This window comes from Mesocricetus auratus, unplaced genomic scaffold (assembly GCF_017639785.1).
Source record: "Mesocricetus auratus isolate SY011 unplaced genomic scaffold, BCM_Maur_2.0 Super-Scaffold_100691, whole genome shotgun sequence".
Taxonomy (NCBI): Eukaryota; Metazoa; Chordata; class Mammalia; order Rodentia; family Cricetidae; genus Mesocricetus; species Mesocricetus auratus.
This window is the reverse complement of record NW_024429267.1, coordinates 21,082,534-21,108,112: the sequence shown is the minus strand read 5'-3', so window position 1 is coordinate 21,108,112 and position 25,579 is coordinate 21,082,534. Positions and strand designations below refer to the sequence as shown.

Here is a 25,579-nt window from a genome sequence, read left to right as displayed (position 1 = left end):
CCCCTGCATGCAGACTACACAATCATGGAAGCCAGGACTGACCAAGGGTACTGCCTGAGTGCATTCTGCCAGGTGACAGGGGTAGGCCAGCATAATGCCCGAATCCTTACAGAGATAACATCACCTTCCCGGCCTCATGAAACCAGCCTCTTCACTTGACAGAAGAGCTTGCATGAAGATCTAGTTGTGAGGTAGCAGGGATACATAGCAGATTTGGATGTGCCATGTCACAGCTGCCAAGACAGCCTTTCAGAGGTCTCAGCAGAGTTAAGTCTATGGCCCATAGGAGGTCTTAATGATGCTTTCCTATATTTCTTTTTCTGCCTTTTCACCCACTCATGAGACCCAAGGCAACCTTCACTCCTAAGAACTGAAGTGCCTGGTACCTTTCTCTCAGGTTTCCCTTTCCTTGTGTTCCACATATTGTCATCGTATTGAAGGACTCCTATGCCTTGTGGATGAGCTGTCTCAACTCCACCCCACTAACAACAGACTCCTGTTTCCTTCTCTCCTCCCCCACCTCCACATTTGATCTCAAATGTGCAACTCAGTAGCCCAGGCTGGCCTTGAACTTGTGATCCACCTGCCTCTACATTGTGAGTACTGTTAGTAGGTGTTAAGTTAATTGCAACTGACTTGGCCAGAGAAAAGGTTCACTGGGTATGTATGGAGGTACATGTCAAAGAACTTTACATCGGCTGTGTATTGGCAATTGGGAGTGCTACAGTTCAAAACTCTTAAACTGAAGATATAAACTCCACTCTCAGAATGCAACTTCCCTTCTTCCTCTCTCTTTCTTTTATAGGGCTTGCATGCCACAGCTCAGAACCACTCAAAAATCCTCTAACAGCATATCTTTTACTCCCCTTTGACTCCTTCAATAAATGCATTTTAAAGCATTAAATATGGGACATGGATATATCCTGTGGTCTACAGAAAGGAGAGACCTTCCAATTCATCTTTTCCCTGAAATCAGTCTTTTCAGGGATCAATGCCCCCAGCATAAGATGAAGGGGAGACAGAAAGTCCACTGTTCCTTTCTTGTTTACTTTTTAGTTTTGAATCACAGCTTAGAAAACAAGTGGTGGGAAGTTCTAAGTGAAAACTGCTCATATAAATTGCTGCTTTTGATTTAAATTGAAACATTCTTATTAGGAAACTCACTATTTTTGAGAGGTGAGATATGAAACAATGAACACATTTTTTGCTAATCCTAGTACATTCAAAGAAGCAAAAGTAAACAGTATTGGATTAGAACTACATTTGTGTCCAATAAAAACGTGTTAACATGCATGCTACAAAGTGGGACTGAAAAGGAGACGGTTGCTCTTCGTTACAGTGGCTAGAGAAAATGTCACAGAAAGCAGTAATTTGCTCTTAATTTCATCAGGAAATTATTCAGAACAAACATTATTATTTGCTTCCACTAACAAGACACCAGACAGAAAAGGGTAGGCTAAGATACATTAGAATTTCTTTCATTACACCGACTCTGATTATTTCTTTTGGCAAGGATAAAGCTCAACACAACAGTCATCAAAGCTATAGCAATATATTCTCATACCTATGGAAAAAGAAGGAATTAATCATATTTAATTTGCATTTTATTGCTAGGGTAGCCAAATACAGAGGAAATAATTAGCATTATTTTCTGTAGTTACTCAAAGCATCTCTTGAATTAATTATCATCTGAAGCACAGACTTATTCAGACAGTGACTGTGCACCTGGTTTCCCTGCACGAGTGTTCTGTACATGGTGATTCAAACCCCACTTCAAATGTTCACAGCAAGCTTTCCTCATTATTTTATTTCAGTACATTTTCCATTTTTCATCAACTGACCAAAATAAATAATAAACTTATGTCCCCTTACTCCTTTCAACTCCTAACAAAGGTAACACACTCTTATGGATGATAAGATTCTTCTTGGAAATTATTTCTGCAACACTCAGAAATCTCACCAAAGAAGCATAAAGGGAAAATGAGCTCTAAACCAGTGACTGATTAAGCTTGATGGAGAAACACAATCCACACTTGAAAAACTCTCCTGGATTCCCCAAATAGTGAGGGTGGGGTCCTAGGTGCATGGATGCTATATATACTGCAACATGTAGCAAAACTCTGGAAACTGCCAAACTCAACCTATAAGTTTGAGTGTGTCAGGAATCTGTCAAAACATTATAGTTTACAGTACCGGATTCCACATGGGTATGAGTCAAAAGGACTGAACAGGAATAGAAAAGACATTTTAATTAATATCTAACTGCACTATCATTACAGATAGGAATAACTCACATGACCATCCACTGAGAAAATCATAGTTAGTTCCAATAGTGATGCCTCAATAGAGTATAATTGAAAAGAAAATTACTTGAATATAAGTGAATGCATAAATAATAGGCCCTTTCAGAAACAACAAGTAGTCAAGGAAAGGAATAGTAACTTAAATATTAGGCAGAAACAGAAGACTGAAGTTGACTTATTAAAGATAAGCCATGAGAATAAACAGAGAAGAGACTTCAATGTACATGATCAGGGACATAAGAGAACATGTACCCATTAGAAAAAGTGATTAAAATGTAAAAAAGACAAGCAGATATTGAATTGTAAAATGCATATGCACAATTAAAGAAAACTTAAATGTAGTGAAATGAGGAACTATTTTACAAAAGTCCAAAAGGAAAATTAAAATGTACATCGTTGAGTAAATAACGAGGAGACAATTTGATGAAGAACAAATAAATCAAAGTGATGAGAAAATGGGGCAAGTATAAATAAATAATGGGAGCTATAAGCCATAAAGGCTTTTCAATTCAAAAGATAAAGATTTAGAAATTATATTCTCCAACGTAAAAAGGAATAACAATGCTGAATTAAGAACTTGCTGGTGTCAACAAAGAAAATGCTAGAGTCAGTACAATGTGGTAATATTTAAAACCATATACATACAATCTGACCCAACAGGATGTAGTTATATATTTATACACACACACACACACACACACACACACACACACACACACACACACACTATAACCATAATAATCAAGGGAAAAATGGCTATCAGGTAGGAAGTAGGGGCAAGTGGCAGATGTTGGAGTTGGGGCCATGGAAAGAATTGTAAGAATGTGCTTGAAAAATGTGGCAGGGAGGTAAGAAAGGAAAGGGAGAAGTTATGTAATTCTATTTTGATTAATATATCTTACTTTTTACATATCAGAGTATATTTTATTTATTTTTTAATTGAAATTAGATTTTTCATTTTTTAAAAAATAGTCAGACCCACATATAGGAGTTTGCTTATTATTGCTATACAGTCTTGATAATTTTAAAAAGTTACTAACAATGATTTGAAAATAATTTTTAATAATTGACAAAGTATTTTGCTTTTATTTATATTTTAGGTGTTGAGAGACACAGTATACCATGACACTTGTGCAGACAGAGGTCAGGTGACAAGTTGTAAGGATTTGTTGTCTCTTTTGACTATATATGGCCTGGGACATGAATTTAGCTCATCTAGCCTGATGACAAGTTCCTCTCTGAGACACCTTGCAAAGCAGTCTGCACTATGTCAAGAAGTAAGAATATGTATTTCATTTGTAAATTTTTATTTTAAGATTGTACTAAGAATTTCATATATTCACATAATTTGTTTCATTTCTAATTTTAAAGGGAGTTGCTTAGAAATACAATAAAAGTATTTACTGTAAATACAAAAAAAATCTATATAACTCGACTCCAGGACTTGAAAATATTAACCTCAAGGATATTTAATGTAAAATCAAGAAGGTTTTCCTTTCGGCCATTTGAGATTCCTCTGTTAAGATTTCTCTCTTGAGATTTGTACCCCATTTTAAATGGGATTATTTGTTGTTCTGATGTCTAGTTTCTTGAGTTCTTTGCATAATGTGGAGATTAGCCCTCTGTCGAATGTGGTGCCATCTCTACCTCATGCTTTTTCTGAGAGGTGGTGGTGGGTCTCTAAAGATACTGGATACCATTTCCATTTTACAATATCATCAATACAATCTTTATATTTTTCTCAATATGTCACGAAACTTATGGCATTTATTCGTGTAAAGTCATTTTAAGAAATAATTATACTTTGATAAATTCTTCACATGGTTTAGAATGAAATAAAATCCTTTCCAAATTACTGAATCCTATATATTTATTTGCTTGCTTGAAACATCATCATCCTTTAACATAAGAATTCAATTTGCAACACAAACTTCTTTCGTGATTGTGAGAACATCGATGTTAGTCTGGTAGCTGAGAAGAAATTGTTGTTGGTCTTTTAAAAACATTTGAAAAAGACCACAATGGCCTAGAACATTTCTTTGGAAAAATACCGCTGGTTTCCAAGGTTTTGACAAATATTTTAATGTGTGAGCCTTCAATATAGACACAGAACATTTAGCTTGGGGCATGAAGTGTTTAGGAATTACAAGTAAAATTTTAGAGCATTCTTTGTGATTACAAGCTCAAAGGGGCCAACATCACTGTGATGAGTAACAAGAGAAAGATAAATATAAACAGATTAATGTGCAACCCTAAGAAGCAGCAGCTATGGGCTGCACTTTACGTTGCATTTGCTCATCATAACCCTTAAGACACTCTCCAAACTAAATGGTCATAAATGCAGAGTTTTCATAGAACCCACACTTAATTCTGGATTAGCCATCCCTCTGAAAGTTTGTTTTAGGTCTGTGGAAATCTCATCGCCTACACTTATTTATCAGAGAGCTACTGCATAAGTCAGACTTGCAGGCTTCTATAGTATGTTGTGGACTATTTTCCTAAACTGAACCTTTCCATGGATTTCCAGGGGACTCAGCAACAGCAGTCTGGAGAATAACTTTTATTCCAGTCACTAGATCTCTGTCCTCTACCATTTCACGAAACGTCCAGCTGTCGTAATGACCCTCTAAACATCTCTGCTTCTTGGGAAGAGACTATAGAAGAGGGAAAGCTTGTTTAAATGTCTAGCAGTGTGCTCTCTGAAACCATCCTGGATTAGCATTTGCTGTTGCTGTTGCTGGAAGGTTTTTAAATTTATTTTGTTTAATAGATGTGGTTAACTATCGAGCTATCAGTTTATTCATGCAGAATATTTGATAGACTGTATGTGAGAATTAGTCCACATATTCATTGGGAGGCATGAAAAAATTGACACTGTTAACTTTTATTTTGTTTTATTTTCCACCAAGTAAGCAACTTTGGGTTATTGACTACTTTCTACTATTGTTATTTTTGAGACAGGGTTTCTCTATGTAGACCTCATGGTTCTGAAACTAGCTCTATAAACCAGGCTGACCTCAAACTCACAGAGATCTATCAGCCTCTGCCTCCCAAGTGCTGGGATTAAAGGTGTGTGCCACCACTGCCTGGCAGTTTTCACTCCTTTTAATATCAGAGATATTCATTTTATGTATTTGAACTTAATCGTTGTCTTGCTTTTCTTATTTCCCACATTATGGATAGTCTCTCTTCATTACTATGCTAAACTCCCAACGCTCTAACCTCCCATACTGCTTTCTGTGAACTGCACTAATTCTGATGTGCTATGCTTCCATTTAGCTCATTTTTTTCTGACCTCCAATAAAACATTAAAATTTCCCTATGTAATATATAAATTCTCTCTCTCTCTCTCTCTCTCTCTCTCTCTCTCTCTCTCTCTCTCTCTCTCTCTGTGTGTGTGTGTGTGTGTGTGTGTGTGTGTTTAACTTCCAACCAGGGTGAGTATCTATATACCCTCCTGTTACTAATTACTTGTTAAATCTTGTAATCAAATACATAATTTCTAACTATTTAAATTTTATTAAGGTCTGCTCTGCTTGTGGCTCAGAACAAAATCTACCTCTGTGCCTGTCTTATGCTCTTGAAAACAACTATTCATTCCACTGCTGATTGATGAACTAATTCAGAAATAACACTGAGGTCGAATTGGTTAATAGCCTCGTTCAGCTCCACCATAGTGTTTATTGATTTTCCATCTACTGTATTATCAATAACTAAGAAATGAATACCAAAATACTTAAGAACAACTAGAGACCTATCCAACTCTACTGTAGTTATACCAAGTTTTGTTTCATGTGGTTTGTTTTATCATTAGTTTGCCAGGTACTTATATATTTAAGAATATGTCTTCTGGGTAAATATAATCATGTTCTTGGCATTAGGAAGAAAGCAGCCCCTCCAGTAGGCTGGTCATATGACACCCCAAGGATGCTGGGGTGTCCTTACAGAATCGATAGCCAGGCCTCACAGCACTGAGGTTTACAAAGAAACTGCTAATTTGTAAGCTAAGGGAACTAAAATCACAAAGTCTCAACTCATCAAGATGCCAGGTAACTACAAGCTCCATTTTTTTCACTTCTTGATTTTTCACTTTTCTTGGAAAGTATTAGCAGACTTCTTGAATGTTGACACTCATGGGTCACTCACAACACCGCATTATGTACATTTTAAACCAGATTCATCCCAGCACAGAGCCCGATTTACATACATGTGATGATATATTGTTTATGATCTAATAAAACCACTGGGAATCAAAATGTAAAGCTAGTCACAACCATAGATCCAGGCAGTAGTGATACACACCTTTAATCACAGCAGCCATACTAGCTAGCCATAGAGCCAAGCAATGGCGGTAAACACCTTTAATCCCAGGACTCAGGAGACAAAGGCAGGTAGATCTCTGTTGAGTGCAAGACCACCACTGGCTACAAGAGAGTAAAGCAGAGCTCACACCTTTAATCATTTTAGTCTGAGGTTAGAACTAGTGGTCAGCTGCTTTGCTTCTCTGATTTTCAGCCTAAACCACAATATCAGTCTCTGGGTTTTTATTATCCCATTTTCAGGAAAAAAAAATAACTCCCCAAAAAATGCTAAAATGCTACTTGATAATTTACATTTGAAGCCTGCTTCAGAAAGTGATAATTCTACTTCTGAATAAAGCTTTCTTGTTCACACTAGTTTTACTATTCTTGTTGATCATTCTTGATTGTGGGAAAGGGAGTCCCTGCTGTGACCAAGAAAAAACAACAACCCTTCAATACTTTATTCCTACTTTATATGTCGTGAAATATATGAAATACATGTAATAATAATCTGCACTATACACACATACACACACACATATGCACCTAATACAACGTTCTTTAGACTATGTGTATAATATGTACCAATACATTCATTTGAATAATTAAGATTTCTATAGCTTCCTCTTCAAATTTCATGCTGTTAAAAATCTTTGGACAGATTCATAACCCTTCCATTGTTCAGGGAGCATGTTGGTCAAGAACAAGAACTCTTCTTACCTATGAATGCTTGGTCCCAGGGGTGACTATTAAAGCCACCATATCTCAAGAAATGTCTAAAAAACCACCTTACTTAATACTAATCTCAATACATGAAACCCCTGAAGTCAAAAGCCTTTTTGTGAATCAAGTGCACTCAAGATGACAAAAAGGACTAAAGGTGCTGTCATTCTGGCATGTGAAAGAAATGTAGGCCTGTAGGCTGAGTCCCAGAATAGAAGCTGCTTTTCTGAATGATAGAACAAATATAGTCAGGAAAAGATTAGGCTGTAGCTCCAGTGCACCAAACTCATTGAGTTGTCAAACATCCTTAAACTTACATATTAATAAACTCCTACCAATGAATCTGGCTAGCAGATGCCCAAGCCAAGCTAAGACACTCTCCCTGCCACCACTGCTCTAGCTAGAGTCAATACTGTCAATACTCAGTGTTAATTCTTATTGCCATGGAAATACTTCCAGGAGTAACACCAACCAGAGGTTCCAACAGAGGAACCCTGGCTATAGAAAAACAAACATGGAGAGCAGACTCAACCGGGGAAAGGACTAAGGCATGAGCAGAGTGTGGCCAGAAATCTTGACTGTGACTGAGCATCTCCCCTACAATTGCCTGCAGCTGAGCCCAAGAATATGAACACCATTCCCCCAGACACACAGAGAAGACTTCAGTCCTCTAATCAACAAACCTGCACAGTAGGTCATATGTACCTGTATAAGCAAGCACGTGCGTGTGCATACGCGCGTGTACACACACACACACACACACACACACACACACACACACGCACACATGTTTTAAGAAAGATAAAAATAAACAAAACTACAGGTCAAGTTAACAAATAAAAATAGATGCAAAACTTTAAACAAAATACTTGCAAATCAAATTCATGAATACATTAATAATATGTTAAAAAGAGTCAATGAATTGATGGGGAATTTAGAGGACAAGAGAGGGGTTGGAAGGTGAAAAGAGAAGAGGAAAATATGTAATTATTTTAACTAAAGAAAAATTAAATTATTTTTCTTTAATTACAATGACACACCAAGAACAATTTAGTTTCCTTATGGGAAATATATAGTTGATTCAATATAAACAAATCAATAATTATAATAAATTACAATGATATACTTAAGAACTAAAATCACATGGACATCTTGATAGATGCAGAAAAAGAATTTTACAAAGGTCAACATGCTTACATGACAAAAGACTTGAAAATAAAAATAGAATATATCTCATCATAACATATGTAACAAATATGTAGCCAACAAAATTTAAATGAGGAAATTGGAGCATTTCCTCTAAAATCTGTAAGGAGAAAAGGAGGCCCATTGTTTTTAAGTCATTCATTACACTGCTTAAATTCTTAACAAACACAATTAGACAAAAGCAAGGTACAAATAGAAATGATAGGAAAACGCAAAAGACTAAACAACCCCTATTTTCAGGTGAACTTAGTCTAGTTTTAAAGGACCCTAGAAACTATCAGAGACTTTTAAAACTTAAATATTTTCAGCAAACTATGCACAGACACAAGTAGGCTTCTATGTAACAGTAATAAACTGCATGAGGCAAAAATTAAGAAAAATATTCCATTTCCCACTAGCAAGTACCTAAGAAAGACCTTGACTAAGGTAGAGAAAAATTTTCATAATGAAATCTTTGAGATGAAGAAACAAAGAAATCAAAGAAGTTACCAGATGATGAAAAGAACTCATATCCTGCTGGATAAGTAGAATTAATATTGTGAAAATGTAGTTACCAAAATTATCTACAGATTCAATTCAATCTTAATAAAAATCCAATGACATTGATAACACAAACAGAAAAACATCCCAAATACATAATACCACAGTTTTGTTTTAAATACCAAGCATCACAATGCTGGCCCTTGAGTTTTACCACAAAGGTATAGTGACAAAGGCAGCATTGTATGGCATAGAAACAGACACCAGAAAAATGGAAGAGTGTAAAGGACCCAAGCATATATCCATAAAGTTATGGCACTCCAATGGTTGACAAAGGTTATCAAAACATGTCCAGGAAAAAATAAATCTTTCTAATAAATGGTTCTGGGAAAAGACTATGAGTACTATATATAACTATATCATATATCTGTGTGTGTATGTGTACACACACAGACATATGTGTGCACGCAAGTATGCATCCGTCCCCATAAAAACTACAGATTACTACAGATATTAAATACATTTTGGGGTTTTGTTTATGTGTGTCCTTTTTAGCTAACCTGCATGTAATTGGTTTCATTGTGTCATTTTCAGATGTGATATACTTTTACTGAACCTCTCCCACTTTTATATCTTTCTATATATACAGGTACCCCTGTACCTTTCTAATGTCAGTGAATCCTCTTCATATAATACTTTCATGTCACAAGTCTTCTATTATCATCCCTCCATTCCTTAAAACTTTTGGTCCTCTTTCTCATTCCATGACACCTATCCAAACTCATACCTGTATATACATACATGCATACATAATTAAAAGTGTATGAGAAATTACATACAGTATTTGTCATTCTACATAACCTCACTGAACACAACAACTAAAAGTTCTCGCCATTTTTTGTAAATATCATTTTTATGGCTAAATAAAATTCTATTAATATTTTTGTATTATACTTTTTTTAAAAAAGATTTTTCTTTGTTTTTATGTTTATAATACATGTCTTGGCTGTACATGTGTACATGCAGCATGTTTGTCTTGTGACATCTGAGGTCAGAAGAGAATAATGTGTGCCCTGTAACTGCCAGTACAATCAGTTGTAACCAAACAAAGGTCATCTGAGAGGCAGAAGTCCTCTCAACCACCCAGCTACCACTTCAAGCCCTGTAATACATTTTCTTAATCTATTCATCTGTTGTTCGACATCTAGGATGGTTCCATTCCTTTGTTATTGTGAAAACTGCAGCAATAAACCTGCATGTATAAGTTTTTCTGTGGTATCATATAAAGTAATTTGTACACATGGCCAGGAGAAGTATGTCTGGGTCTACAAAAGGTCTACTTTTAGTTTTCTGAGTAAGCTCCATACTGATTACTATACTGGTTGCATCACTGTTAGTGATAAAATGTCTTTCGCAACTAGGCACCTTATAACAATAGCTCCCAGATATCCTGAACACATTTTAGTTGACATTTACATTATATCCACATAGGCCAATTAATGTTTTATTCTAGATTTTTTTTTTTTTTTTTTTGGTTTTTACGAGACAGGGTTTCTCTGTATTGTTTCGGAGGCTATCGGTCCAGCCCGGCCTCGAACTCACAGAGATCCGCCTGCCTCTGCCTCCCGAGTCCTGGGATTAAAGGCGTGTGCCACCACCGCCCGGCTTATTCTAGATTTTATAGCACGTAAGAAATACAGTTCATTCTATTAGATTTCTATCACTGTGGGAAAAAGTAGCAGAGAAATTCAATGTTAAGGAGATAGATGTATTTTATCATATGATTTCTGAGTTTTCTGCCCCCATGCCCATTAAACTTGTCTCTGCTTTCTTTCTATTGCTATGACAAAGTATGACCAGGAGCAGCTTGGGGAGGAGAGAGATTATTTAGTGGGCACATCCTGATCTCAGACCTTCCTGGAGGGGAATCAGGGAAAGCACTCATTTAGGAACTAGGAGGCCAGAACTCATTCAGAGACCACAGAGGAGCACTCCTGCTGGGTTACTCTGCAGCTCACTCAGCTACGCATCCCAGGGTCCTGGCTCAAGAGCTGCATGGTTCATAGTGGGCTGCAGTCTCCCACAACTATCAGAAAATGCCCCCACAGACTTTTTCCATTGAAATTCCCTCTCTCCTGGGGTCGCTAGCTTGTGACAAGATGATAATAGCTATAGCATAAAACTACAAATACACAAATAGATTAACATATTTATCAGGACAGAGCCCTAAATAGTCAATCACCTCCCAAGGCTCATTTTTTCAGTACATTTGGAAGCAAACTGTCAGCATGTGGCTTTTTGAGAGATACTTAAGAGGCAAACCATAGCCTCTCCTACCGTATTTACCATATATCAAGCACTTCACTTCCTTAGATCTTCCTTCACACCCCTCTACCGGTTGAAAAGCTTCTTCCTATAGTGGACGCATATCATCAAAGACATCCAGAAATCCATAGCTGCTCAACACACACACACACACACACACACACCTAATAATAATGGTAATAATACTAATAATTTAAAAAGTAGACGTGGTCATGAATTAGAGAAACAATGAGACATGGGAGGAGTTGGAGTAGTAAATGATGTAAATATAATATTCATGTATAACATTCTCAAAAAAGTAAAAAATAAAGTAAAATAACATAGTCTGCTAAGTGATAAACAACCCAGAGAACTTTTACCTGCTTTGATCATTGAACTGACAGGTGAATATTTTGTCACTGAAAAACAATTCCAAACAGTCTTTCAGAAAATATAGAGATTTTTATTTTAATTCTGAATTTAGAAAAATTTGGAGCCTTGCTCTATCCACACACAATGATTGTTTACATAGGAATACTGGAAAGGGAGAAATGCACATGTGTGATAAATCAGATATATTATCAGGAATTTCTCCGAGGTCCTTTTAAATAAAACAAAATAAAACCAGAAAAGCTCATGCCAAGGCCCCCTACTCTTTATTTTGTCTGCTTGAGCACATTGATATAAATTCTACTTTACATGATAAATTGACTTACTGATTACTGAACCAAGGCTTGTAGATATGCAATATCATTAAAAAAATAACAATTTTGTGAGAGTATAGTTTTGTTCTCAAACGAAATAGGCCAGCTGTTTCTTGTTCAGATTAATGGTTATTGAAAGGTTCAGGCATTATGCTGGCCTGCCCTGTTACCTGGCAAGATGCACTCAGGCAGCACTCTGGCCAGCCCAGAGTTCTGTGAGAACCACACAGGTGCAAAGGACCCCTTTAAAGGACTGACCCCTGCCTGCTTACACTCTCTTTTACTCTCATCTTTCTCTCCATCTCATCTTCTCTCTTCCTCTCATCTCTCTCTCTCTCTTTTACTCTTGTCTTACTCTCCTCTCTCTCTTTCTCTGTCTCTCGATCTCTCTTTCTCTTGTCTTATCTCTCTCTCAGCTCTGCACGGGTTGCTTAGACGTTTTAACAACATTGGTTCCCTGACCCGGACAGGCTCTCCCTGCGGCTCCAGCCTGCCAACCCGGCAGGTGACCATGCAGGTAATCTGCAACTTCGGACCAAAGGCCCACTTTCCATCGACCAGAACACTGAATTTTACATCCAACAGCGGCTGCTATTTGGTACCTCTAGTCACTGCCAGCTATCTTGGTCAATGGAAGGAGTTACCTTATGTTCAAGCTATCTCTATATCTCTACTAAACATTCTCTTCAACATTCTTTCTACCTCTAAATAACATTCTTCTGTCTTTAAAAGCTACATAAAAAACTCCCACCAGTCACAGAGGCTTCCCGCCACTTCCCATCATGACTAAACCTGCCTCAGGTCAGGAACCATCTTCCACCAGGGAGTGTCCTATTTTGTCTCTCTTGTTCATTTAGCTTGGAATGGCAAATTCCTCTTTTCTATCCAGCTTTGCTTCTATCATATAGATGCCAGTAGCTTACAATGGCCTGGCTTGGATTAGTGTCTGCTCGGGACACTCTAAGGAATGTGACTATGGAGGCCGAGATCTTGGCGATCTTTTTTTTTTTTTAAGTTTAAATTTAGATTAGAAACAAGGTTGGTTCACAAGTCTGTTCCAGGTCCCTCTCCCTTTCCCTCCCCTCCTCCCGTACCCTCCCCCAACCCCCCCAATATCCCCTCATTTCCCCAGGGAGGGTGAGGCCTTCCATGGGGGGGGGTCCACAGTCTGTCATTTCATCCAGGGCAGGGCCCAGACCCTCCCCCAAGAGTTCAGGGTGAGAGTGCATCTCACATTGTTGGATGGGAGTCCAAAGTCAATGTGTATACTCGGGATGAATACTGATCTACTGCCCAAGGCTCAATAGTTTATCTAGGCCTCCTCACTGACACCCCCATTCAGGGGGTCTTGATCTCTTAACCATGTGGCCTAACATGTGGCCTAGCTTGGAAACGTGTTTACTGAGGCCACCATGTTTACCAAGTAACCTAGCTGTAAACACACCCACTCAGTCCAGCCAGCTTATGCTGGCAAAGCTTGCTGATAGATACAATTCATTTACTTTTTGTCTCCTTTGTGCTTTTATTTTTGCCTCTAATTTCTTCTTTCACTGACTCGGTTTTCCATGGCTTGTTTATGGAATACTATGCCTTTCCAGGGTCCCTTATTCTATCTACAACGGATCAGTCTTCTCATCATTTACTGTCTCTTTAAACCTGTCTGTATGCTACAATCTACAAATCAGAAATTACACTCTCGTTCTGTCTTTTACTCTTATTAAGTCCTGTTTGATATCTACTTATCTCTGTCAACTTAAATTTAATTGTTATGTTTAATCAATTTAAATTTAATTATTATGTTTAAAGTTATAAAGGTCTATTTCAATTTGTGCTAAAATTATCTGTCAGTTTAAAAAATGTTAATGCTTTCAGCCAAGTCTTTTCTAACACAAATATGCTGCTGATATGTCTAATACTTATGTTTTCACAAACTCAAAGGATTCTTGTAAGTTCTAGAAAGCCAGATTGGACCCAAACAGGTCAGATTCACTGCAGATTTTATTCAACCTCTCCCTGGTCCTGGGACTCCCCTCCCTTATCTTGGGACCCCTCAGGAACCTCTCCCTCATCTTACAATCTTCCCCTGAAATACTAGGACCTAAGAACGAAAATTTTAAACCTAACTTTGTCCTCTACTCTGCTAACATCTTGCCAGATCTACAGAGATGCCAGAGTTCCAGACAGCCAGGACTACAATGGAACAACCTGCTACTCCAGATGTGGCAACACCCCAGCTTTCTCAGGTTCCCCCAAAGATGGTCAACACCCCCAGGTCAGCAGGAAGCAGTCTTAAGAACTCAACGTCCTTAATCCCTAACCTGCCATGTCTAACACCCCCATCTCTTTTTAATCATAAATAAAGGTAGGAATGAAAGGTTCAGGCATTACACTGGCCTGCCCTGTTACCTGGAAGGATGCACTCAGGCAACACTCTGGCCAGCCCAGAGTTCTGTGAGAACCACGCAGGTGCAAAGGACCCCTTTAAAGGACCCCTGCTCACTTATGCTCTCTCTTACTCTCGTCTCTCTCTTTTACTTTCTCTCTTATTCTCCTCATCTCATCCTCTCTCTCTCTCTCTCTCTCTCTCTCTCTCTCTCTCTCTCTCTCTCTCTCAGCTCTGCACGGGTTGGTTACCCCTCACCCCCCTTTCCTTCCCTGTCCACCAATAAAACTCCACATGGGATCGTTGAGTCACGGTTTGTGTCTCGTTACTGGGTAAACTTATACATTTAAACAACAGTTATGATTATTTTTTTCTCAGTGTCTCATATTTAAAATACTTATTTTGTTGGTATAGTTTACCCTGATGTAGAAAATTAATTAGTTTTATATTAGATATATGTAGATATAAAATACTGCATTCAGAATATTGCATGACTACTTTTATTGATGAACTGCTTAGTTTTTATTTTAATTAACAAGAAAACAAATATCTAAAAGGAATAAACAACATAGTTTTGAGTTTGTTTCCTACTATGCTTTTATTTAAATTTTAAAACTGTCATCATGAAAACATTTTATGTACTTTGCAAATACTAGTCCTCTGACTATTTAATATGAATATGAATATGCTACTCAGAATTCAGATCTCACCCATCCTTATCAATGTTCCAAATGTACTTTTCATTTTAATAGTTTGGCTACTGTCCCCAAAATCATGCTGAGTAGATGTCAGTGTGAACTGCATCTAAGGAGAAAAACATTTCTGGAAAAAATATGCAATTAAATTTGTAGTTTCATCATCAGTCAATATAATTCTGATATGCAAGGGGAATTTTTCTCTCCAACATAAAATATTTATAATGTGAAAGTCATAGGTGTTCACTCATAAAATATATACATTTAAATAGTAATATTTTCTCATGTATTACTTTAGATTCTCTAAAAATTTGAAGACAGTTTTTAATCATGTGTGTACTGGAAGAGTGTTAGATGGATACAATGGTTTTGTATCTATAACCTTGCAGCTGATACATTTAAGTATTTCTCTATCTTGGATATTTCATCCTCCCTTTTAACTAAATATAATGCTTTCAAAATGTATCAACTGCTGTGGAAGAACCCTTCTGTATGCTGTGAATATGTATTACTCCCATTAGTTAATAAAAAGCTGACAGGCAGGAAGTATGGGCAGGACATTCAGAAGCAGAGGACTCTGGGAAGAAGAAGTTGGAGTCAGGGGAGATGCCAGCCAGATGCCAAGGAAGCAGGATGTGTAGAAAATGTAGGAACAAGCAAGGACCCATGTAGCTAAGCATAGATAAGAAATATTGGTTAATTTAAGTGTAAGAGTTAGTAACAAGCCTGAGCTATAGGCCGAGCAATTGTAATTAAGTGATTATTTGAGAGGCTGTGGAGCAGGAGAACTGTACCTGCAATGAATAAAGAGAAAAGAACCCATCATGTTAGAGTGGTATGGAAACAAGCAGGCAAGGTCATGTAGCTGAGAGCTCACATCTTCCAATGCAAGCACAAAGCACAGAGCAAACTAAAGGAGTGAGGTTTTAAACTCTCAGAGACTGTCCTGTCCCTAGTAACATACTTCCTCCAGCAAGGGCACACTACGTAAACCTACCCAAACAACACCATCAGCTGACAAGTAAAATTGTTCAAATACTGGAGCATATTGGGGATATTTAACATCTAAATTATTACAAAGAAGCAACTAACATTCATTTAAATTTTAAAATATGAACATAGTTATTGAATTGTGCGGCCAAAAAGTGGTTTAGGAGAATGCTTAACTTTCTGAGAAACTGTGTGCCTTTGTTACAGTCCCAATAACAATTCATGAATTCAGATTGATATCCACCTTTCAATATACAGTACTGTTAGTCTTTTTATATTAGGAATCCTATCCAGTCCATCTTCCTGTTGTTGCGAATTATTCATGCTCTTTCTGACCACTAATATTCTACCCATTATCATACTGAGCATTGTACCAATATTTCCCAATGTAGTTGCCTTAAAATAAGTGTAATATGTAGGAGAAATTATTAACAGACCACTAGCAATAGAAAATTATTTTAGATTTTCTATCTTCTGACCATGTTGACTATAAATGATGATAGTGTGGCCTATATTAATCCAAAAGTACATCTGCCCCACTTGTTAAATGAAAATGATAAAAAATATTCTATTTTCAGGGCTTACTATAACCACAGAAACCACACACTGAAAAAAAACAGATTATATTTACAAAATATGTCTACATACATACATACATACATGCAATAAGAATTAGTGAGAAAAGAGGCCATTACTATGAAGGTGAGCAGGTAGGGTATATGAGCAGGTTTGGAGGGAGGATATGGAAGGAAGAAATGTTGAAATTCTATTATAATCTCACAAAAACTAAAAAAAAAAAGATTATGTTCCCAGTTCAGGAAAATAATCACTTTTTCTTTTACATTAGGGTATGGTAACTAACTTTTCCTCAGATGAATCTTAATATATGCATGTTTTTTCCTTTGATCATGAATGAAGGATAAATTTTGTCAATTGACTTTTGTACATACTCTGAAATAGCACTTGTTAAAACTTTGTAAAATGTGGTGATTATGTTGTTTTATTCCTTGAGTAAATTCTACTTGGTTACTTGGTATTATTACTGACATATATTTCTCAATTCCATTTCTTAATATTTAATACAGTCTCTTTTTCTATGTTCATGAAAGCTCTCACCATGAGGCTTTGGTATTTGCTGTTTAGTGTCTTTTTCTCGTTTTTATAGGTAACAGTGACCTTCTAAATTGGGCTCATAAATTTTTTTTATCCTCTAGAGCAGTGTTTCGCAACCTTCCTAATGCTCTAACTCTTTAATGCAGTTCCTTATGTTGTGGTGACCCCTAACCATAAAATTATTTCCTTAATACTTCAAAATCATAATTTTGCTAGTTATGAATCATAATGTAAATATCTGATATGAAGAATATGTGATATGTGACCACAAATGGGTAGTGACCTACAGATTGCGAACCATTGTTCAGGAGTTTGTGTAAGCATAGCATCATTTGATCCTGAACTTTTACTTGGGAAATTGATTATTAATGAACATGTACCTTCTATTTTTTTCTTCAGTTCATTTTGGAAATTGGCAACTAGGGAATGTGTGCTTAATATAAATCATCAAGCTTACTGCTGAGGATTCCTTTCTTTTTATATTTACTTAGGTTTCCATGCTTTATTCATAGACATACTGCTTTCAATATTATTTTTGAAATCTCCCATTTTCTTATTATCATTCTTATATTCCTTAAGACATTTAATGGATTTGTAATAGATGTCTTTAAACTATCATAACACATTTATAGTACCTAACAATGTCATTATGTTATTTTATTTTATGTGCATGGACATTTTGCTTGTGTGTCTCTGTATCACATGAGTAGAGTGCCCTCAGTGGGCAGAAGAGGGTGTTGCATCACTTAGGATTTGCTGCCTGATCTAAGATGCCTTATGGGTACTAGAATTTGAACCAGGGACCCCTAGAAGAGCATATGGTGCTTTTAGTAACTGAGGCATCTTCTCAGTCCCAATTTGAGTTTTATTTCTATTAATTCATTTTTATCCCCTAACGGTTAAAGGCTATACATCCCTTTTTTTTTTTTTTTTTTTTTTTTGGTTTTTGGTTTTTGGGGTTTATTTTTGTTGTTGTTGTTGTTGTTGCTGCTGTTGTTGTTTTTCATGTCTAGAGAGAAGACATTAAGGGCATGTTACTGACTTTGCTTTTTTAGTGTTGTCTAGCAGATAGGTACCCAACTGTGAATCTGCTAAGACCTTTTCAAAGACTGTCTCCTATTTCCATCAGCCTACTTTCAGGTTACTTCAATGCTTCCTCACGTTCAGCATAGCCAGACTCAATCTCTGTCCACACATGAGTGTTTTTCCATAATAGCCTCATTCCTTTCAGTGATATTTCCACATCTGTGAAGAGGTCATATTTTTGTTTTTGTTGTTAAGTTTAATCTCTTCACATTAACCTTTCTTTAGAATCTATTGGTACACACACTGTAGTAAGAGCTGGGAATAAGTGGCTTCCTGACATATCCAAGTTGTTCTTCAACTGTGTACCTTTGCATTGCCTCTGGTTTCCCATATGCAAGCTCTTCAACTGTGTACTACACTGGTCATCCTCTAAGACTATGGTACCGACTCTCTGAGTCTTAGATGTGATGGACACCGTGATCTACAGTTACCACTCATTGCTTTGTAGCTCTTTTTCACATTTTAAAATAAGTGGAGAATGCATATAACTACATCATTTATCTTTCCTTGTTTTTGTTATTGGTTTATTAAGAGAAACTGTTGAGATGAAAGGAAGTGATGTAGTGAGTTAGATCTTACACAGGGCTCCCACAGTCTGCATCTGTACCCCATGCTGAGACATAACACTCCCAACCCCAAAGAAGATCCAGCACTGACTGCTTCAGCATACAACCTCCTGGTCATGGCAGCAAAGGTAGCCCTTGGTAGCCCAATTCTGCAGTGTGGTAATGGTTTCATTCAAGAAAGTACAACCAAGAGTCTTATACTTATACTTATACTTATACTTATACTTATACTTATACTTATACTTATACTTATACTTATACTTATACTTATAGTCAGCCCATTCCCAAATATCCATAGCTGCTCATCAATCCACTGGTTTAAATTGGCTGTACTGCATTCTGCTATTTGCCATCAGAAATGCTGACTTACAGTTTCTTTGTCTTTGATCAATACTAATATTTGGATGGTTGTCAAAAGGATTGATTAGGAGCGCACAAGCGAAGTATTTAACATAAATGCCTGTAGTTATTGTTTGCTGCCTTATTTTGGTTTTCCCTATTTTAGTATTTAAATTCACTTTTGCTGTTTGAGCCTTCCTACCCTCCCTCCTTCGTGTTTTTAAAACTGCATATGTTTACGTGGACTAAATGTAAACTGATATCCCTGGAGGCCAGAAGAGGCCATTGAATCTGCTGGAACTGGAGTTACGGGCAGCTGGGAGATGCCCAGAGATGATTGCTTGAGCCTGAACCTGGGTCCTCTGCAAGAACAGTAAGTAGTCTTAACCCTTAACTCATCTCTCCAATTCCCTTTTTATTATTTTGAAGTAGCACAACAGAACACCCAAGTTTAAATTATGGCTTTTGCAAATGTCCTTCTGAAGTCACGGTCAAGTGTCTTATTGATTTAAGGCTTGGTTCCATGTCGATGAGCTGGATAAGAAGTATGATGCTACTTCAAAATTAAATTAAACTACAAACATGAAATTTTGACTTCTCAACTTGTTCTTATGCTCCAAATAAATAATTCAATTCAATTCAGATTATTTTCCACAATGGTTTCTGTTAAGTGCCAAAACTATCATGTTTCCCCAGAATCCCCAAGAAACCTCTTATTACATGTAACAGTCAAGTTCCTTCGTGTTCTGCTAGTCTCTGCTGATTCCAAATCTATTTTTTAGGTTGTTCTTTTCACAGGAAGGGCTTAGGGAGCTTGTTAACTACCATGACCAGTTCTTTGACCTTGGAACTTCTACAAACACTACCAGCATTTATTTCAACATTTCAGTTTTTTTACAGTAGTCAACTTGACTTAGTTATTTCTCCTTTAGATCTGTGACAGTGGCTTTATAAACTTATCTCTTGGAATCACCTAAACAATTACTGACTAGATTTTACCATGTCATCCACTGAACAAGACTAGAATAACAGTTTTAAGACTATTCCTTTAACTGCAGAGAAGTCAGAGGTAAATACTTTGCTAAAAGGCAACTTAAAGCTCCATGATATATTTGAATTAATCAATTATTTTACTTTTATATAAAAATGCCAATTTATCTCTGATTTCTTTTTAATTGTGTTTCTGAATTGTACAATAGAGATAGTAAGAATAAAGTAACTATAAGGTAAACACATATAACATCAACTATCAGCATCAGGATCTGGGAATGGCTTCTAGTCTTTCTACATGTTTGTCAGAGGTAACATGTAAAATGTACAGACGGAAGGGCTGGGAACACTGGGGTTAAGTCTAGGCTACACAATGGGATTACCAGGCATGCTTTTGCATACTAATTGCCCACTCTCCTACTTCAGAGACCTCTGTTTACACGACTTGACAGTAGGATATTTCAAGTTCACCTGGAAAGTTCTCTCAGGCAACTGGGTAGAAGAGCCATTCTCTATTGAGGATCCTCTCGGGCCCATCTTTTCCCCTTCACTATTTCACTGTATATTACCAACAAAACCCTGACTGACTGAAGCACCCTGTGTAATTCCAGTAAGCAGAAATATTCACATGTATTAGAGACAATGAAATGGGTGAATTACCACCAAATCAACACATCAATACAGGGAGGGAAAAAAGAAAACAAAGTCAAAAGTTGATAGTTGTGTTATGCACAAGTTAACGAGTTACAGCTTCAAGTGACATGTACCTGATTGATGGCTCCCAGGTGGTCCACAAAGCTGTTCACCTCAGATAGCAGTAGCAGTATAATAGACTTCCTCAATAGGCTGCAACTTCCTAGGGTCACTAGACTCTGAGAGACATAATGCTGTACCTGGAACTACAAATAAAATTGAATGAGTTTCTACTTCCCATCACATATGAATATTTAATGGACAGTTTCTTAAGACTTTTCTTTCTAAGGTAAATTCTGGGTTATTAGTGACAAACTGTGAAAAAATGTGTAATATAGACACTGTGATTTTAAGTAACAGTCAAAAGTTTGTTGTTACTGTTTTGTTTTGTGTTTGTTTTTTTTTTTTTTTTGGCTTTTCAACACATGGTTTCTCTGTGTAACAGTCCTGGCTGTCCTGGAACTCCATGTGTAGACCAGGCTGGACTCAAATTCACAGAGACCTGCCTGCCTTTGCCTCCTGAGTGCTAGGATGAAAGGTGCATACCACCACTGCCCAGAATTTTTTCTTTTTCTTTGTTTTGATCAGTCAAAAGTTTTAAATATATGACAGAGTGCTAAAAAGTTTGAGTTTAGAATAGGTGAATAAAGAAAGTCAAAACAAACTGATTTTTAAGTCCTCACTCGATAGAAGACAGACATACAGACAAGAAGATTTAAAAGGTGATGAGTGAACTTTGAAGCCAGGAGTCAGGATTTATAGCTATGGGGAAAATACATACATTATAGTCTGAGTTCCTCTTTGTTAGTTCTTTTCATTTATTTATTTATTGTGCATGTACATGTTTGTATATGTACATGTGTGTGTAAAATTGCTAAACGTACAAACATAGGTCAGTAGAAAACTTGTGAGAGTTGGTTCATTCTTTTCATGTATGGTCCCAGGGATGAAATTTAGGTCACCTGGATCACTAGCAAGCTTTTATCTGCTCAACCATCCTGCCATACCATCACTATTAAGAAAAATTAAATGCCAACAGGCTACAACACATTACATCTCTGTTATTAAGAATAAAATCATGTACTTAAAATCACACTATGATATGTAAAACTCATGAGAACTATTTCATGCAATATGACCTTTAAAAAAGTTGAGAGAAAAGAAACTTAAGATAGAAATGGCCAGCACATTCACTGTTATCCATAAGCTTCAATAACACTGAGGATACATTAGTTTCAGTGCTATCCATGCAAGGTGAAATTGTAAAATGTTACAATGCTTCTTTTTGGACAAAAATGTATCTACAGATGCATTTCAGGTTGATACTTTAATAACACATATTCTTTTAGGAAATTTACGATAGCAATAATAATGATCAGATTACAGAGCTACTGAAAATATTTATTATAATTCTGGAATATACAGTTTATATTTCACAGTAGTCTAAGATAACCTAATTCTAGAAATATACTATCATTGGGACATTTAGATATTTCTTTATCATTGTTTCTTAACAATATAATTGGTTTAGATTCAGATTTCTCATAAAAATATAGTACTACTTGTAAGCTTAAAATGGTTGCAGCATTTTCACTTTGGTAGTTAAAGAAAAACATGCTCTTATCTGAACTCTAAGAGATTTCGGGGGTTTATTTCATTTTAACTGATTCTTTAATTGTGTGCATACCTGTTTCCACATTTTAATTCTTTAGTAAGTTCAAATACAGAAAAATTCACAGAAAATAAAGGAGACTTTGGAGTACTAGTAAAATGACCATGCCAGTGGTGAGGCAACATTAGAGTCTATCACCTGAATCACTCTTAGCTGTTTCAGAGCTTGTAGTAGCCCTCACTAAGCCTTTTCTGTCACAGCTTCCACACATACAAAGCAACTGTGAAGATAACTACATAGTAGAATTGTCAAGTACATTAAGTCAGTAAAAATGCTTAGCACAGTGTCAGATATCTAGGAAGTTGCCCAATAAGCAACACAACACTATAATATTTATAACAGTAATATAAAAGCATTGATGGTTATAAGATATAAATTTAATTTACTAGTCACTGAAAAGTTAAACGCTGTGAATAAACTCTTTATGGAATGGATGTAATCCTGCTAGAGAATGATGCTGAGAATACTATTTCAAAATAAAGACCTCATCTATAGTATAGAAAAGAACTACTATTCTGACTAAGTTTCATAAAGAAAAGGAAAGGCTATATAACTCTTAGTGCAGTTTACAATTCTATAATGTTATTTTAAATGACCTCTATGTATCCAAAATTATAATCGAAGCTTCTCTTTTTTAGACACATAATGGAATCTTTTAGAAAGACTGTTAAAGAGGTCAGAATTATCAACAATATAATATTTTAGCTAACTATGAAACTATGAAAGGCCTAGCGCATCACTCAGATCAATTTTTTTCTCCTATTGATTGTTCTTTTATTTCAGGAGCCTAGAGAGCTAGAACCAATCTCTTCCCAGAATCCTGTGAAGTGAGGATGAGTGGAGTTCTACTGAGACATGCTCTTTGAGTCTCTGAATTAAAGGTGTATTACAGAAGAACAGCCTAGAAGTAGGTGCTGAGTGTGCAGTTTGTAGACAAGGATGTGACTCAGCAGTCATTCAGAAGCTGACTAATTATGCAAGTTGTTAGTCATCACAGAAGCAGCACCTTCCTTTGTGATCCTATGAGTATACCAGGCTTTTTCTTTTGTGCCAACAGCCAGCTCCCAAATCATGACATTCATTAGTTATGAATGCTCTGCCTAGCTTAGGGCCATTTCTGGCTACCTCCTTAAATTTAACCAGTTTCTCTTTATCTACCTATTGCCTCCGGGAAGGGATTTTCACTTTTCTTTCTTCTGTATATCTTACTTTCACTGCTTGTGTGTCTGGCTGGCTGCTGCCTGGTTTCTGGGGCCAGGTGTGTCTCTTTCTGTCTCCCTCATTCTCTCCTCCTTCCTTCTCTAGTTCCTCTTTCTTTTTTCTAGATTTCTCCTCATGTTTATTCTCTCTGCCCTGCCTATCCTTTTCTGCCTAGCTATTGGCCTTAGGCAGGCAAGGTAAAACACATGCAACACATGTTTTCACAATTAAACAAATGCAGCATAAATAAATGTAACACACCTTTACACAGGTAAACATTCCACAACACCACCGGTTAGAGTGTTCCTTAAAACTCAAACAGATCTTAGAGCTGCAGTGGATGATACCTTAATCAAGGTGTCTTGGATTACTCAGTGTAACTGTGCAGACATAGCCTTCCCATGAAGGAGCAACACCAGCTTACACTTTCTAGGCAAATGGTGGTCCTAGTACACAGGGAAATTAAAGCACTTTGCATTCATTTAGTTAACAAGAGATTATTTTTTCCTACTGTTTAAATCTATGTCAATCTGTTGTTTCTTAGCCATTAGTTTACAATAATTTCAATCTTCAAACAATTCCACAAGACAGCATATTGATGTGTTATATGGATGGTATCCTTTTTACCACTAAACCATCTTTCTGATCCTAAAATACTAGTTTAGATGTTAAACTGATAAACATCATGCAAAGTAAACTCTTCAACTACGGAACATTCCTTATCTACTGAATAAAACATCTACATCAGAGAAGAATCTATAGATTATTACAGAACCCCACAGACCCAGGATCTATCAAAGTACATTCCCCCTGAATGCTTAAGTCTTGAATTAGCCAGTCAGAAGATGCATTTGTATGCCACTTAAGAGGACAATCTGTTGTAGTATCTCCAGACTTCAATAATATGTATTTTCTTTGAAGGCCTTATTTTTATTTTTAAAATGGTATGTGTGTAGGTATGTGTGTGTGTGTGTGTGTGTGTGTGTGTGTGTGTGTAGGTGTATGTGTGTGTGTGTTTTCACATGAGTGCACTGCCTGCAAAAGCTATAAGGTAAGGCCACACTCGTTGAAACCAGAGTTACAAGGAGTTGTGAGCTGCCTGATGTGGGTCCATGGATGCAGGAAACTGAACTCTTGATTCTCTGCAAAGGCAGTTTGCACTTCTAACTGCTGAGTCATCTCGCCAGTCCCTTCTGCAATGTATTTTAACAGTAAGATTTTTTAGATGCAGCCTTGCGCATACTGCCAGTGACAGACGGACTAGTGATGCCAACGTGCTCACATGCTGCCTGTGGCTCACGCTGCGAGACAGCTAAAACACCACCCCAAGAAAAAACCACAAACTTCTTCAAATAGATTGCAGGATTAATTTTAAATTATGGTATTTTATATTACGTGTATGTCTGCCTAACTGAACATCTGTACCTTACGTGCGTGTAACACCCACAGAGGTCAGAAGAAAGCATTATAGCCCCTGTAGCTAGAATTAATAATTGTTGTTGGCTGTTATGTGGGTGCTGATAATGAAACCAAGGTGCTCTGGAAGAGCAGCAAGTGCACTTAACCACTGAACCACCCACGGCCCCTGTGAGATTATTTTAGAATTTGTAAGGATTTTTTTTTTGGTTGTTGTTATTTTGTTTGTTTCTTTCAATTTAACTGTGTGGTTTCTGATGATGAAATTAACATCTGCATTATGCCTCAACTTCAAAAGGTAGAACAATTCTGAAATGGAACTTAGTATTACCAATGCTGTTAACAGTGCAGCAATAACTACTTCTAAGAATCTACCAAGCAGCAATATCTATTTTTGATTTGTAGATCAGATTTA

The 25,579-nt window shown here is 36.8% G+C and overlaps 1 protein-coding gene across 2 annotated transcripts in view; it reads right to left on the bottom strand.

Moving 5' to 3' along the window:
- Mei4 (meiotic double-stranded break formation protein 4) overlaps positions 1-25,579 on the bottom strand; it is a 382,963-nt gene that overhangs the window by 36,589 nt on the left and 320,795 nt on the right. For both annotated transcript variants that reach the window (XM_040740027.1, XM_005073696.4), the window contains exon 4: positions 20,951-21,082. In XM_040740027.1, coding sequence (XP_040595961.1) covers positions 20,951-21,082 — 132 coding nt within the window. The remainder of the gene's footprint in view (positions 1-20,950; positions 21,083-25,579) is intronic.